Here is a 15,280-nt window from a genome sequence, read left to right on the forward strand (position 1 = left end):
AACTCTCATTGTAGTTTTCACATGTAATAATAACAATAGCATATGTCTTTGTTGCTGAGCTGGGTTTTGCTTTCTGTTGCAGCACTGTGATGGTTTATCGTAGTATTATTCCAGGCATCTTTGGATTGAATATCGAACTTAACACTGTGAGGATAGGTCTCTGTCTTGTTGTATGTACAGTAGAGTAGGGGTGGGAGAAAGCGAGTGCGTAACCATAGGACAAAACCCCTGTTTGACTGTCAACATTTGAACTGGGCCTCTTCCTGCCTTGTATTTGTATCCAGGGCCAGTGTGAGATGCAACTGTTGTCCACCACCCCAGTAGGGGCGCTGTTTTGTCTGTCCTCCCTCTCCTGCCTCGCCCTGCCTGCGGCTGCCACTGGCTGTTGTGTGTTAATCCTGTTCTCTTCTCCCTCCCTCCTTTCCCCTATCTCTCTCACCTCTTCTTCCCCCCCTTTCTCTCCCTCTCCCCCTATCGCTCTCTTCCACGGTACCGTCCCTAGGCCCGGCTCCCCTCCTGCTCATCCACTTATAGTGTCTCTGAGGTACCTCAGCATGTGTCAATCTTCCTGCGTCACTATGGCAACCACCCCATCCACCACCCCACCCTCATTTCTATCTCCCGTCCTCCGTCGGATACCCTCGTTCCTGCCTCCTTCGAGACCCTTCCACCATCCTTTCCTCCTCCTGTCGTCCCCTCCCTATATCCTTCCACCTGCCTCACCCCTCCTCTCCCCTTACTGTAATCCCCCCCACCCTCTCAAACAGGCATGCATCTCACTGATGACCCAAGAGTTTATACATCTGGAGATACTCTATATAAGGTTTTAAAAGTATTATTTTGTTGTAGGTTATTTCTTGAGTTTTTAAGTTTACCGGCTAAATGTTCTTGTTTGACCCATGTTTTATTTTTCAACCCTTTTTCTTTTATCATCGTAGAACGTCATTATTCATCATTTTTCTATATCCTTTTTTATCCTTGCCTTGTTCCAAAGCCCCTCAATATCGTGCAAACTGATGACCTCCTGCACTGACCTGGAGTATCTGTCACACACACACACACACACACACACACACACACACACACACACACATACACACTCGGCTGCGGCACACACACACAGTCACACAAGTACACACTGGGCTGCGACACACACACACACACAGTGTAGCTGTAGGGGAGACAGAGTCAATCTCTGAACTCTCGCTTCTCTTCATTATAAACCCTCTCTGTCTACCTCCCAAATGGCACCCTATTTTCTTCATAGTGCATTACTTTTCACCATGGCCCATAGGGCTCTGGTCAGAAGTAGTGCACTATAAAGGGAATAGGGTGCCATTTGGGAGGTAGCCTCACTCTTTTGTTCCTTAGGCTTCAATTCTAATCCACTCTTAGATGGATCATTTTAAAAATACCTTCCTGTCCTAATCATCACACTTCCTATAGAACCATGGGATGAGTAACCGTGTTTTTTTGCTTTGTGATCATTTAGACACCGCAACGTTTTCTGTTGTTTTCAGACTGAGTCAATGATAGTTAACGTATAAATAGTAGGTTCATATTCATACGCTTCAGGGCGTTTTTACTTTTTTCATGTTTGATTTGTCTTTGTTTGTTTAACTAATTGTTAGTCATTGCAGTCTGTCATTACCTGTGTAGTCTCTCTCTATCTCATCTCTCATCTCAGTCTCAGCAGGTGTGCTTGCTTTGTAGTGGGTTTGACGGGTGGGAATTGGAGGTGTGTGTGTGTGTGTGTGTGTGTTTGGCATGGTTGTCCGTGGTATGTGTGTGGACCAGGTGAGTGACTGTCCTGTGGCTTTCTCCAGGCCGCACGGAGAGAGTTCAGGGCTCACCTGGATGAGGTCATCACGCTCCAGTCTAGGTACTCTACCTTGGACCAGGTAAATGGTTACACACACACACACACACACACACACACACACACACACACACACACACATCACTCTCAGGGCCATCAGAAAGGCCTCCTGTCGTCTCAGGTCTGTGACAGGCTCCCTTTATCACTAGAGGGCATTCAGCAGTATTGCCATCCTGGCCCACAGGCTATGATTGATCCATCTGATTGGGTAATCACCTAGTAAGGGGTTTTTCAATTGCGCTGTCATGTCTTTCTTTCAGTCAAGTTATCAGTCCTCATTGGCATTCATCAACATGTTAACTCATCTGCTTCCGCTTCACATCTCATCTTGATGACATACTGTGAACGTGGACATTGTGGTGTGTGTGTGTGTGTGTGTGTGTGTGTGTGTGTGTGTGTGTGTGTACTGTCCCTGTGTCTGTTTCTCAGTATCTTTTGAAGCATCTGGCAAAGAAAATCATATTTCCTTCCCGTTCATCCATTTCTTCACTCTGTCATTTATTCATTCAATTATTCACCCGATCCTTCCCTTCTCTGTTCGCCTCACTGTTTCATCCATGACGTCTGGTATGGGCATAATGAGCAGTGGAAGAAAGATGGAAGAGGAGAGAGAGGAGAAAGGGAAGGAGAGACCCAGTGCTGGCAGATGGATAGCATCAGCGACCACACAGTGAAGCGAGTGACTATGTTCCCTCCACTTGGCATGTTCCTGTGAGACCGTTGTCATGGTAAAGGCAGACGAGCCTGCTTGAACATAAGGCAGCTGCCTGCCTACGTATCTGCTCAGTGGAGTGTGTGCGCGCGCGTGCGTGCGTGCGTGTGTGCGTGTGTGTGTGTCTAGCATCTCCCTAGAGACCGTCTCCTTTCAGATATTTTCCCTCCAGTCTTGTGTCCTAGCTATTGTGAGGACTTCTCATCCTTCTGCGTAGTCGCTGTTTGTCTCATGCAATGTTGTTGTTTAGGTTGTTTAGGTTGAGCGCTTAAGGGGAGCTGAGCTCCTGCCTTACTATTATTTATGTAGTCTAACCCGTTTATCTCCAGCCTGGGCGGGTTGATCCATAGTATTACACAAGGCCAATGTTGACAGAATCCTCCATATCCCATTTCCCCAACCTTCACCTCATCTCACCGCTTGCCTTTGTTTTGTTGCCTGCGTGGCCATTATTTCCCTTGCACTTATGATACTAAGATGGGTGTACTGTACGGACCTGTTTTAACAGGTGGTTCTACTAAATCTACCCTCCACCACCACCCCCACCATTACCCCAGTCAGTGCGGCTCAGTGTCTTACTGTGCATCTGTGTTGAGACGTGTTAGTTTCAGTAACGCCGTGTTGCACCTGCTCAGTCATCCTTCCTCGCCCTGAGCACGCATCGTTCTGTTGTTCTCTCATTCTTTTTATCACTTCATCCCTTCCCTCACTTTTATCTTCAGGTACAGCTGTTCACATCTCAACTCTAGAACTTGACGACCTCTAGTTGGGTTATAGATCAGTTTATAGCTACTGTCTTTTGTTTCATTCAACCCTGGCGGGTTACCTAACCTTAAACTGCTGATGACTTGTAGCTACTGTTTCCTAGCGTTCCTCTGCTCTGTCTGTTGTAAAACTCTTGTCTCTGTCATGTCCTGTCCATATGCTACTGTTTGTAGCTCCACTCTAGGTTGGAGGGGCTCAACGAGGACCACAGAGGCCATAGCAGGACCTACGACTCGCGAGTAACTACCTCTCCCCCCCCCTCTCTGTTGTTCTCTCTGTTTCTCTGTCTCCTTTCTATCGCTCACTCTTTCCTCAGTAGCAATCTATTTATTATTCTAACATACATTCTCTCCTTTTTTTGAGTAGCTGTATCGTGGTGGAATCTATGGATTATCAGTTCCGTTCACTAGTAGTCTTTTTCTCTCTGCTCATCCTCTGTTCTTTTCTCCATTAAGATGCCACGTATTTCTGGTCTCTCGCTTTCGTTGGTGTGGGCTGTAGGACCATGCTGTGCCTCCTCCCTCTCATCCCTTCTCTCTCTCTCTCTCTCTCTCTCTCTCTCTCTCTCTCTCTCTCTCTCTCTCTCTCTCTCTCTCTCTCTCTCTCTCTCTCTCTCTCTCTCTCTCTCTCTCTCGCTGTCTCTCTCTCGCTGTCTCTCTCTCTCTCTCTCTCGCTGTCTCTCTCGCTGTCTCTCTCGCTGTCTCTCTCTCTCTCTCGCTGTCTCTCTCTCTCTCTCTCTCGCTCCGTCAGTGTTTTTTTTTTTTTGTTGACTGCATCGGTGTGTCATCAGTAGTGCTGGTCTTTTTTGAGTTGTGGTTGGTCGGATGATTTTAATCTTGGTCGTACTGTGTGTACTGTGGTCGAGAGGGTCTCTGTCTGTTCCACCAGACCATAGCTAGCTCATGTGTCACTCTCCTTTTAGGCCAGGGGCATTGGGTCTCAGAGGTTCCAGGTAGGGGTTATATACGTACTGCAGACAGTATTTTATATATATATATATATATATATAACACCTGTAGAAGACTGCTGTACTACTAGGATGTGAAGCGAATCCCACCTCTTTCCCAAACCAACTCTAAGCCAAACCTAAGCCTACATGGGGTACAATCAATGAAGCAGTGCCCCTTCACCATTCCCACTATCCCCATACGCCTGTTCTGCTCAGTGAGACGAATCCACTATCCTTGGCCTAAGGGATTGTCATCTTATCGATTTGTTTATTGCCATTCATGTTCTGAGGATTGTTTTGATTGTGATTGTCCCTATGTTCTGCGTTAGAAGTGGAGGATGTGTAGAATGTATATGGCCATTCCAGTATATTAGAGCCAGTGTGGAATGTTTTTATCCTTTTTGGACAGAGGCCTCTATTCCCATTGTGGTCTCACCTCAACCATTTCTCTCTCGCTGTTCTTCTTTCATTTTTTTCCCCCCTTCTCTATTTTCTTTCTCTTTCTCGCTCTCTCTCGCTCTCTCTCGCTCTCTCTCTCTCTCTCTCTCTCTCTCTCTCTCTCTCTCTCTCTCTCTCTCTCTCTCGCTGTCTGTAGGTTCAATCGCGGTGTGGCAGCAAAGAGAACATCCTGAGAGCTAGTAAGTTATTTGATCGAGAATTTTCTGTGTGTGTGTGTGTGTGTGTGTGTGTGTGTTAGTGCTTTTTTTCTCTCAATTTCAGTTTGATTCAAATAAAAAATACATTAAATGCACTATGCATAATGTGGATTGAATGCTGTAATAGCACTGAATAAAACAATAAAAGTGATGGTAGTAACTGACCACTTATTAACCATAAGTTATTCACATCACATTACTTTAAGTAGCCTGCTCAAATGGATTATGGTCATTGTAGTTAGTTTAGCACAGAAAAGGTGATAGTTATGTAGAACTTTGGCCTATTGGAAACCGCAACTCCCTATTACATTGCACAGTTCGGGCATTATCTGATTTGTTTCTAGAGAAACTGCAGTGCAATGTGCGCATTGAACTCACAGAAAAAAACTGAACGAAATGTAATTCAAATAATTTAACTGACGTCTGTCAATGAGTTGTTTAACCGACATTTCGGTTAATTGCTCTGCACTAGTGTGTGTGTGGGGGGGGGGACCAGCTCCCTAATAAAACTCAGGGGAAAAACTAGTTGTCCTCACAAAAGTTAAGTGAAAGATTAGAGCCTTACCCTTATAGCTCTTGGCTTTTCTTACTAGCACTGTCTTTGGTGATAGCTGCTTTATTGAAGAGTAGTTTCACTTACGACTACATCACAGTCATAGTATGGGTGATGGTGAAAGACAACTATCCTCCCCGTTATACTCTTTTCACCATTCTCCCGTCTCTCTGTCCATCAGGTCACAGTGCAGTGGACATCACCAAGGTGGCTCGCCGGCACCGCATGTCACCTTTCCCCCTCACCTCCATGGATAAGGCCTTCATCACTGTGCTAGAGATGACCGCAGTCCTGGGGACTGAGATCATCAACTACAGAGGTGGGTCGGACGGACTGACTGACTGACAGACAGAGGGACGGACGGACGGACAGACCAACAGAGACGAGTAGGAAAATTGACGGCCGGACAGACAAAAACACAAATGGACGGACAGACATAGAGACCGACCGACGGAGTGACCGAGCAACAGACGGACAGAAAGCTCAGTCATGCCCGCGTCACTGGACGTTCCTTTCTTTCGATCCCTAACATCAGCCATACTGCTCACTCAGTCTTCACTACTGTCTATAGATGTTCTGTATGGCTGTTGACGCCATACCCTCTCTATACCCCTGACCTTCTGTCTGTAGATGTTCTGTATGGCTGTTGACTCCATACCCTCTCTATACCCCTGACCTTCTGTCTGTAGATGTTCTGTATGGCTGTTGACTCCATACCCTCTCTATACCCCTGACCTTCTGTCTGTAGATGTTCTGTACGGCTGTTGACTCCATACCCTCTCTATACCCCTGACCTTCTGTCTGTAGATGTTCTGTATGGCTGTTGACTCCATACCCTCTCTATACCCCTGACCTTCTGTCTGTAGATGTTCTGTACGGCTGTTGACTCCATACCCTCTCTATACCCCTGACCTTCTGTCTGTAGATGTTCTGTACGGCTGTTGACTCCATACCCTCTCTATACCCCTGACCTTCTGTCTGTAGATGTTCTGTATGGCTGTTGACTCCATACCCTCTCTATACCCCTGACCTTCTGTCTGTAGTTCCTTTTACCTGTTGTCTGTAGTACTGTGTGTCTGTATCATATGTGTGTTGAGCCCATGATGTTTCTGTTCCTACAGCTGTTCCACCCGACCCAGATGCTCTCCATTCCACCCTGTCTATCGGTCTGTCTGAGTCCCCCGCCTACCTGCCTGTTCTCATCTTTCATTGGCTTGATTGTTGATTGATTGATTGTTTTGCAAGCCAATAAACAGCACACACCTCTTGACTGTTGCATACACCTCCCTAACCATCCAGACCTTTGGCCAAGGGTATGTAGTTCTGTCCTTGAGCTGTTCTTGTCTATTAATGCTCTGTATTATGTCATGTTTCATGTTTTGTGTGGACCCCAGGAAGAGTAGCTGCGGCTTTCGCAACAGCTCATGGGGATCCTAATAAAATACCAAGGAAGTCCCTAGACCACACATTGATGGTCCAGGTTTTGACTTCACACAGGTCAACTTTAGGTGCTTAGGCTGCTTGTTTACACCAAGTAATCCGGGGTTTTCAAAGACACACTTGACAGTACATTTTACACCATGAATAGAGCTGGGGAAACTAGCTTCTGGTAGAATTGACCCATGGCTCTCAAGAATACGGAGCATTGTCACCCATACATAACAAGAGTCCATAGTATACACAAGTCCATAATGAAAACCGGGTCCATATTTTATTTCTGTCTCCATCCATCGTCTTGTTTTCTCTACCAACACTTAACTGAGAGCAGTGTCCGGTGCATGTTGAATGACTCATGGCCTCAGTCACCTTGCTGCCTGCAGTGTGTTGCTGTTTGGTATATTTATGGCTTCTGTGTGTGTCTATGGGAAGGGGTGTGCAGTGCTAAATATTGGGGGTGGTTGGGATAATGTAGCACGTGTGTGAGCAACAACGACGGCCCCTAACCTGCGTGGCCCCCGGCAGGCCATGGTGGAGCAGACCCCATTAAGCCCATTTGGCCCCTGAGTGGCGCGGACTGGAAAAAACCACCTTACTTTATCTCAGCCACAGCCACCACAGGAGGAGCGCCAAAGCAGGAGAGGAGAGCCGTGGCTCATGCTAATGCCGCCTCCTCCCTGGCGCCCTGGCATTACACAGGTCAGTGATGTCATCGGTGACGTCATGCCTCTCTCCTCACCAACAAGCACCACCCCACTGAAAAGAAAATGAAACTACACCACCCCACTGCCTGCCCACTTCCCAGAATGCCCACTGCCCAGACCATGGCAGACAGGGTTCCGGTTGGGGGTCTCGGGGGGACGACGACGACACCCTCCTCTCTCTTCACTCCACTGGGCCATTTCACCTCCTGACCACTAAGGGGCAATAGAGGGGCTAGGCCGGGCCATAGACTGCTACTAGTGCTGATGTTGCGGTTGCTTCTGAATCTGTTGCATGATCTGGCTGCTTGCAAAACCCACCCACTATCCTCCTCCTCATATTACATTAGTATTGTACATTTATGGAGGACCTTTCACCACGATGGCCTGAGCAGTTGGGTTCAGTACCCACGCCGTGTTAGAATAACTCGGGAGGAGTTTGTAATGTATGTAAAAATAAAAATAAAACATATGTAAATGCAGGAGTGGGCGAGCTTTACTCTGCCATGCCTACCGCCCTCTCTCTCTGCCAGCACAGCAAAGGTCAAATGTGAGGGCTCAGAGTTCATCCACCCCCTGCCAATTGTGACTGGCATCTATGTGGGTAGAAGAGATGCCCACTACCCACCCAGGCAGCACATAGACACACAGGGGAGAAGGTGTAAGTTGAACACTGGGGAAACAAAAGACTCCACAGCTCAGACAAAACCTACAGAACAACCACCATTCTTTGTGCTTGTTAAGTTTTTTTGCAGGGCGTCCTGCTCCATTGATTTCATTTGTTCTCTGCTCCCAAGCCTGAATAATAGATTTGTATATGTTAGAGACGTTTCCGTTTCTCTCCTTTCTCTATCTTTCCTCCTTTATCTCTCTTTCTTACTCCCTCTCTCTCTTTCTGTCGGCCATGAGAGAAGTGAGTGACCCAGTTCTGGGAGCGCTTTCTGTGTTGTCATTTCCCATCTCCCATCATCTGCATATGCAACAGCCGCTGGGCACAAGGTCGTCGTCCACCACGGGACGGGGGAGGCACCCAACCAATCAGGCGCGAGCGAGTAAGGCCTAGAGCGAGGCACACTGCAGACAGTGGGACAGGAAGGAACACACACTCTTTTGTGACGTTGACGCACAGAGCGTCAGGGAATCACAAAGCCAGTGCATGACCCCGTCACTAACGTCACCCAAGAACACATTCAGGAAGGTGATGACACAAGAAGTCCCTGAACTCCCAGAACAAAAGGGCTCGAGAGAGCGATAAGTTCGCCTCACCAATCAACAGTGGTTGTAGGTCGCCTGAGGGTGGTCTAGCAGTTTGAATCCCACTCACTGTCCAAAAAGAAAGGAAGACCAAGGCACTCTTCACCCACTGTCCTTTGAACAGTCTCTCCTCCCAACTGTCCTGTCTCTGAACGAAAACAGTAGGCGCCCGACTGTGTGGGATAAAGTTGAGCATCACTCACACCGTGAGTTAGTGCATCACGACAGGCCATAGGCTCTCTGAGACCAACCCAATGTAAATATGGGCAATGGTGTAACGGCTGCGCCAGGAAAAACTGTTCATAAATCTTTGAAATGGCGTGTTGACTCTCTCCGATGGCAGTAAGTAAGGGCTCAGGGTACTTTACAAAGTGCTGTTTTGTCTTGTTGGTTAATATAATGATAAAAGGAACACCTAAGAGATTGATGGGCCCATAGAGCGATGGAGATTGGATATTTAAACTAAATTCAGGAGGTGGAGGCTGTGCCGGTGTAGCAGAATGGTGTTGTAAGAATCACTGTTGGTGTTTTGGTAGTAAACTATCACAGGTGTACACACACACACACACACACACACCAGTGTACATCAGGCAGCAGTCTGTCTGTCCTGTTATGAGGAAATAAAGTGTTGTGGGAATATTTTATGGTATCAGTTTGTTGCTCCTGTTGTGATGTGTAATGCATCAGGTTGCAGTGTTTCTTAGCTAATAGAGAGCGTATATTTCTATTTTTGAGGGCCCCTTGTGTCTACCTGTCTCGTCGTTGTGTGCGTGTGTTTTCTACTGTGTGTGTAGTTGAGTTCTGTCTTGCGTTCCATGGGGAGTTGTGTGATGTTATTAACCAGCTACATTTTGGTTGTCTTGTCTGCCAGCTTGACGGAGGCGAGGCGAGTGTCGTGGCGCTCCGTTCGCTCTGTATTCGTCTGTTTCCATAGATACCTCCGTATCCATCTGTTTGATCACGGTATAAAAGACATGTTCTATATTTAGCTGCTCATAAGATGTGGTATTTTTGAACAGTAAGTCTCCTCTAATCATCCTTCAATAGAGGAGAAGCCTGCTCGCTCTCTCTCTTTCTTTTGCTCTCTCTCTTTCTCGCTCTTTCTCTCTCTATTTCTCTCTCTCTCGCTATTTCTCTCTCTCTCTTTCTTTTGCTCTCTCTCTTTCTCGCTCTCTCTCTTTCTCGCTCTCTCTCTCTCTCTCTCACGCTATTCTCTCTCTCTCTCTCTCACGCTATTTCTCTCTCTCTCACGCTATTTCTCTCTCTCTCTCTCTCTCTCGCTATTTTTCTCTCTCTCTCTCTCTCTCTCTCTCTCATCTCCTCTCTCGCTATTCTCCTCTCTCTCTCTCTCTCGCTATTTCTCCTCTTCTCTCTCTCTCGTCTTTTTTCTCTCTCTCGCTATTTTTCTCTCTCTCTCTCTCTCTCTCTCTCTCTCTCTCTCTCTCTCTCTCTCTCTCTCTCTCTCTCTCTCTCTCTCTCTCGCTATTTTTCTCTCTCTCTCTCTCTCTCTCTCGCGCTATTTTTTCTCTCTCTCTCTCTCTCTCTCTCTCTCTCTCGCTATTTTTCTCTCTCTCTCTCTCTCGCTATTTCTCTCTCTCTCTCTCTCTCTCTCTCTCTCTCTATTTCTCTCTCTCTCTCTCTCTCTCTCTCTCTCTCTCTATTTCTCTCTCTCTCTCTTTCTGTGTTGTTCACCATGGCTGTGTTTTCTCTTCTCTTTTAAGTGCTGAGAGTGAGCTCCCCGCTCTCTCCCCAGAGGAGAGAGTGTGTGTGTGTGCGTGCGTGCGTGCGTGCGTGCGAGGCTGTAATTAGTAGCTCCGCTGCGTCAGCTAGCGTCACAGTGTAACACTTGGCTCCCCAGCCTTCTCTTTCCCTCTCTCTCTCTCTCACGCGCGCTCGCGCACACACATCTAGCAAGGGTTTCATGTGATGTAGGCTTATCTGTGTGTCTCGATGTTGTATTCTTCACAACACCTACTCAACACTCTGCCTTGTCCTACCAGCATCTGTCTCTGTGCTGTTGTCAACAGATTGTGTGGCAGCATGGTTATAACGTATGTGTTCTCTGGCCCATCCTCACTGCACTGCATACACACACACAAGCATTAACCAAAACGTAGAGGGACACAGCCTACCCCGCCAGCATGCATATCACATCTTGTGTACTCCTCCAATTGATGTGTGAAATGACAAACTTGTTTCTCCTCTCTCTTTCCCTCCTACCTTTCCTATTTCTACTGTACTTTGCTGTACTATTGTAGATGGGATGGGTCGAGTCTTGGCACAGGACGTTTATGCCAAAGACAACCTGCCTCCGTTCCCTGCTTCAGTCAAAGATGGCTACGCCGTGCGAGGTGAGATTTACATTTTAGTCATTTAGCAGACGCTCTTATCCAGAGCGACTTACAGTAGCGAATGGATACATTTCATAAAAAAAAATTCTCCGTACTGGTCCCCCGTGGGAATCGAACTCACAACCCTGGCGTTGTAAACACCATGCTCTACCAACTGAGCCACACGGGACTCTCTATGCCAGGACTAGTGGGTGTACAGTGCAGTAGTTTGAGAGATTACAAACATTTAATGCTAAACTTTAGTGTCACTGCTTGTTTTTGTGTCTTTGACCATTGCACCTTTTTCAGCTATTTATGTCTCACCGTTCTCTCTCTCTCGTCTCTCTCCTCTCTCTCTCTCTCTCAGCGGCTGATGGTCCAGGAGATCGCTTCATCATTGGAGAGTCACAGGCAGGACAGCAGGTGAGGTCCTTTACAGTTTGTGAGCCCTGATATTCTGGAGTGTTGCTTTGAGAACGATAACAAGAGCTCTCTTCCCTTTTCCTACCTCTGTGTGAGTCCGTGTATTCCCATGGGCTGTCCTGCAGTGTGGAGTTACACAGGTCACTGGCTCAGCTGTGATTACAAGACTCCACAGAGACAGACCATGTCCTCTCTCTACCTGTACACAGAGTTATATCGGGCTCTACTCTACACGCAGACCCTGTCTCTGCAACGCTCCGCTCGGCTTTCTTACAATTGTCACACGGCCTCCGCTATGGAGCCTCATGTTCAAGAGTTGCTCAAGTGCGTCTTGTGAAAATGGCGTGCAGACGATTTGACTTTTCCCAATTGAAATGTTAACACTACTCCATGCCGGCAGTTATAATGCATCATTATGCCGCTATAATGCCTTGAAAGACTTGCCATAAGCATGTTTAACACCTTTTTTATAATGTCCAACCTGTGTGTGTCCCTATAGCCCACCCACACGGTGATGCCGGGCCAGGTGATGAGGGTGACGACGGGGGCTCCTATCCCCTGTGGGGCGGATGCTGTGGTGCAGGTGGAGGACACTGAACTGCTCCGAGAGTCTGAGGACGTGAGTCAACTTCCTGTCCCCGATCTCAATTTGTCACAACGAGCTTTATTGGAATACACTGTACAATAACATACGATCTCTCTCTCTCCTCTCTCTTTCTCAACTCATTCCCCGTTTCCCTCAACACTCTCTCATCTGTCTCCTGTACCGCCTCTCCACAAGCTGACAGCTTTTCTATATTGTACATACACTTACTCGTCTGCCACAATCCTCTTCCTTACAATATACTGTACTGTATTTTCTTCACTAAACCTGTATGTCGTTGCAGGGCACAGAAGAGCTGGAGGTGCGGATCTTGGTACAGGCACGCCCTGGACAGGACATCAGGTGAGCGAGAAGTTTTAGGTTGTACCAATCAGGACTGGTGGGGTCAATTCCATTTAAATCCAGTCAATTCAGGAAGTAAACTGACATTTTCAGTTAATGCTGTTCTGTGTCATTACTATACCACACAGCCATGTATGTCTGAGTGCCAGCCCTCTGTCTCCCCTCCCTCCAGGCCTATAGGTCATGATATAAAGCGTGGGGAGTGTGTCCTGTCCAAGGGAACCCACATGGGCCCCTCTGAGATTGGCCTGCTGGCCACCGTAGGAGTCACTGAGGTGGAAGTGCAAAAGTTCCCCGTGGTGGCTGTCATGTCCACTGGCAACGAGGTGAGCGCAAGCTCGCATGCACGCACACACATTTTTGCCTTCTCTCATGGTGTCTTTAATACCTGGGTTTGAGGTTAGAGAGGCGGGTACGACGGCAACCGATTTCTGGGTGGAATCCCAGGTCTGATGGGAAGATCTTGCAGGATGTGAGATGGTTTCCGATAGACAATGGATAATAAAGTAATCTTCTTCTTTGTGTGTGTGTGTGTGTGTGTGTGTGTGTGTGTGTGTGTGTGTGTGTGTGTGTGTGTGTGTGTGTGTGTGTGTGTGTGTGTGTGTGTGTGTGTGTGTGTGTGTGTGTGTGTGTGTGTGTGTGTGTGTAGCTGTTGAACCCAGAGGATGATCTGCACCCAGGGAAGATCCGGGACAGTAACAGATCTACACTGCTGGCCACCATTCAGGAGCACGGATATCCTACCATCAACCTGGGCATCGTCGGAGACAAGTCAGTGAACATAACCCTCAATAACTATAGGCTTGTCTAACCTCCTAGAAAACATTGGGCCGGTTTCCGTGGACACACATTACTCCTAGTCCAGGACTAAATTTGTGTCTGCAGAACTGTAGATGGGTATATACGATCATAAAGATGGGAGGGTCTAAACTATGACCGTTCCCCTACAGCCCAGACGACCTCCTCAACGCCCTGAACGAGGGCATTAGCCGTGCTGATGTCATCATCACCTCAGGGGGCGTGTCCATGGGAGAGAAGGTAAGATCCAAACAAAATGAAATCTTAATAAAAAATGTTTAAAAAGAGAGAAGGGGATGAGAGGTGGGGCAGCGAGAGGTCACTGTGTGTTTGTTGAGAGCAAAATCAATTCCATCATGGCTAGATAGTAGGGGCTGGAACTCATTTTGGAATTCGCCACAACAGTTTGTTTTCTATGTTGAACCTCACGTACTGTCCAACTCATGCACTCTGCTGCCATCTGTTGTTCTGACCCAGCTGTTACTCCTTAGTGATGAAGCGGCTGGTTTGGCTGACCTTTTGTATGTTTACTGCTTAGCTGAGTTCTCTGCTTCCCTCTTTGCGTTTTCTGCTCCAATTACTTCTGTTATTGGATCACACATTTACACCTCACCATCTGTCAGAGACCGGCAGACATGTTAGAGATGCACAAAGTTTCGATTCGAAGTTTAACCCTCTCCCATGTATTCTTGGCAATATCAGAATCGATTCAGTGAACTTCATCGGCATGAAATACACTGTAAATGCAATATAATATCATAAAATGTATCTCTTTGTGTTTCAGGACTACTTGAAGCAGGTGCTGGACATTGACCTCCATGCCCAGATCCACTTTGGACGGGTCTTTATGAAGCCAGGGTGAGACGTGATGGGGATTATTTAAAAAAAACAAAAAAACATTATGGTACCAAAGTTTATGCCTTCTTAATTCATGAAGTGAGGGTGGTTTAGAAGAGATGGATAGCCAGACATGGTCTCACTGAGTTTGTCTTCTCTCCTTTTTAGTCTTCCCACCACGTTCGCCACTGTAGACATTGACGGGGCACGGAAACTGATATTTGCTCTGCCAGGTATTTCTTAATGAGATCTGCATGTCATGTGCACTGTGTGTGTACAGTATTTTGTGTGTGTTTGTGTGTATAAATGTTGTTGTTGAGTCTCAGGACTGGCAGGGGACCGCTGGTCTTGACTGAGATCTCAGGCACTCACCTGTGTCTCTGCTCTGAGTCCAAAACGCCACCATTTACCAACCGAATATGTTTCCCTGAGGGAAACATGTTATATTAATCCAGCAGCATGCCCTCAGACAGAGGTAATGTTCCTCTTTAATCACACTCCCCTTTCAGTTTCCACAGCATTCTGGAACCCTTCCAACCCACAGCAGCCATCTTTTTTTCTCTCCGATTGATCATTTTCATTTAGTAAATGAGTTGTAATTAGTATTAGAACTATGTTTGTGTGAGGGAATGTGTGTGTTTGTATTTTTATATAAGCCCTCCAAAATCGTGCTCCAGTGTTTTATCTCAGACCCACACAGCCCAAAAACTCAAACCACAGCCAGCCCTGACCCCCATCCAAACCAAACCTGAAATTTGACCCACCCAACCAACCAAAGTGCCCTACCTCCTCTCTTACTCAAGCCTGCTGACAACAGCCTCTTGTCCCTCTACTTTCCTAGCATTCGACCTGGCCCCTCCACACCTCTTCAAAGGCCCCAGCCCTGGACCCCTTAGTCCCTTGCCCAGGCCCCCTGCTTCTGCCCGTCCTATTGCCAACCTGCCCCAGCCCCCCTGCCTTGTCTCTGCCCGTCCTACATATGTCCGGAGGGCTAGTCTGTGGCTGTGGTGACCGCCACTCTTTTTATATTCCCCCTTTAA

The 15,280-nt window shown here is 47.2% G+C and overlaps 1 protein-coding gene across 16 annotated transcripts in view; it reads left to right on the top strand.

Annotated features, from left to right (window-relative positions):
- LOC115172299 (gephyrin) overlaps nt 1-15,280 on the top strand; it is a 114,964-nt gene that overhangs the window by 95,042 nt on the left and 4,642 nt on the right. For 6 of the 16 annotated variants that reach the window (XM_029729625.1, XM_029729615.1, XM_029729624.1 and 3 more), the window contains 15 exons: nt 503-544; nt 1,827-1,901; nt 3,530-3,595; nt 4,901-4,943; nt 5,696-5,833; nt 6,636-6,680; nt 11,165-11,257; nt 11,604-11,659; nt 12,159-12,278; nt 12,547-12,605; nt 12,778-12,931; nt 13,255-13,376; nt 13,556-13,643; nt 14,188-14,261; nt 14,409-14,473. In XM_029729625.1, coding sequence (XP_029585485.1) covers nt 503-544; nt 1,827-1,901; nt 3,530-3,595; nt 4,901-4,943; nt 5,696-5,833; nt 6,636-6,680; nt 11,165-11,257; nt 11,604-11,659; nt 12,159-12,278; nt 12,547-12,605; nt 12,778-12,931; nt 13,255-13,376; nt 13,556-13,643; nt 14,188-14,261; nt 14,409-14,473 — 1,240 coding nt within the window. The remainder of the gene's footprint in view (nt 1-502; nt 545-1,826; nt 1,902-3,529; nt 3,596-4,900; nt 4,944-5,695; nt 5,834-6,635; nt 6,681-11,164; nt 11,258-11,603; nt 11,660-12,158; nt 12,279-12,546; nt 12,606-12,777; nt 12,932-13,254; nt 13,377-13,555; nt 13,644-14,187; nt 14,262-14,408; nt 14,474-15,280) is intronic. The other 10 variants (XM_029729630.1, XM_029729632.1, XM_029729631.1 and 7 more) reach the window with 7 other exon arrangements.

Source organism: Salmo trutta, chromosome 33 (assembly GCF_901001165.1).
Source record: "Salmo trutta chromosome 33, fSalTru1.1, whole genome shotgun sequence".
NCBI classification, from domain to species: domain Eukaryota; kingdom Metazoa; phylum Chordata; class Actinopteri; order Salmoniformes; family Salmonidae; genus Salmo; species Salmo trutta.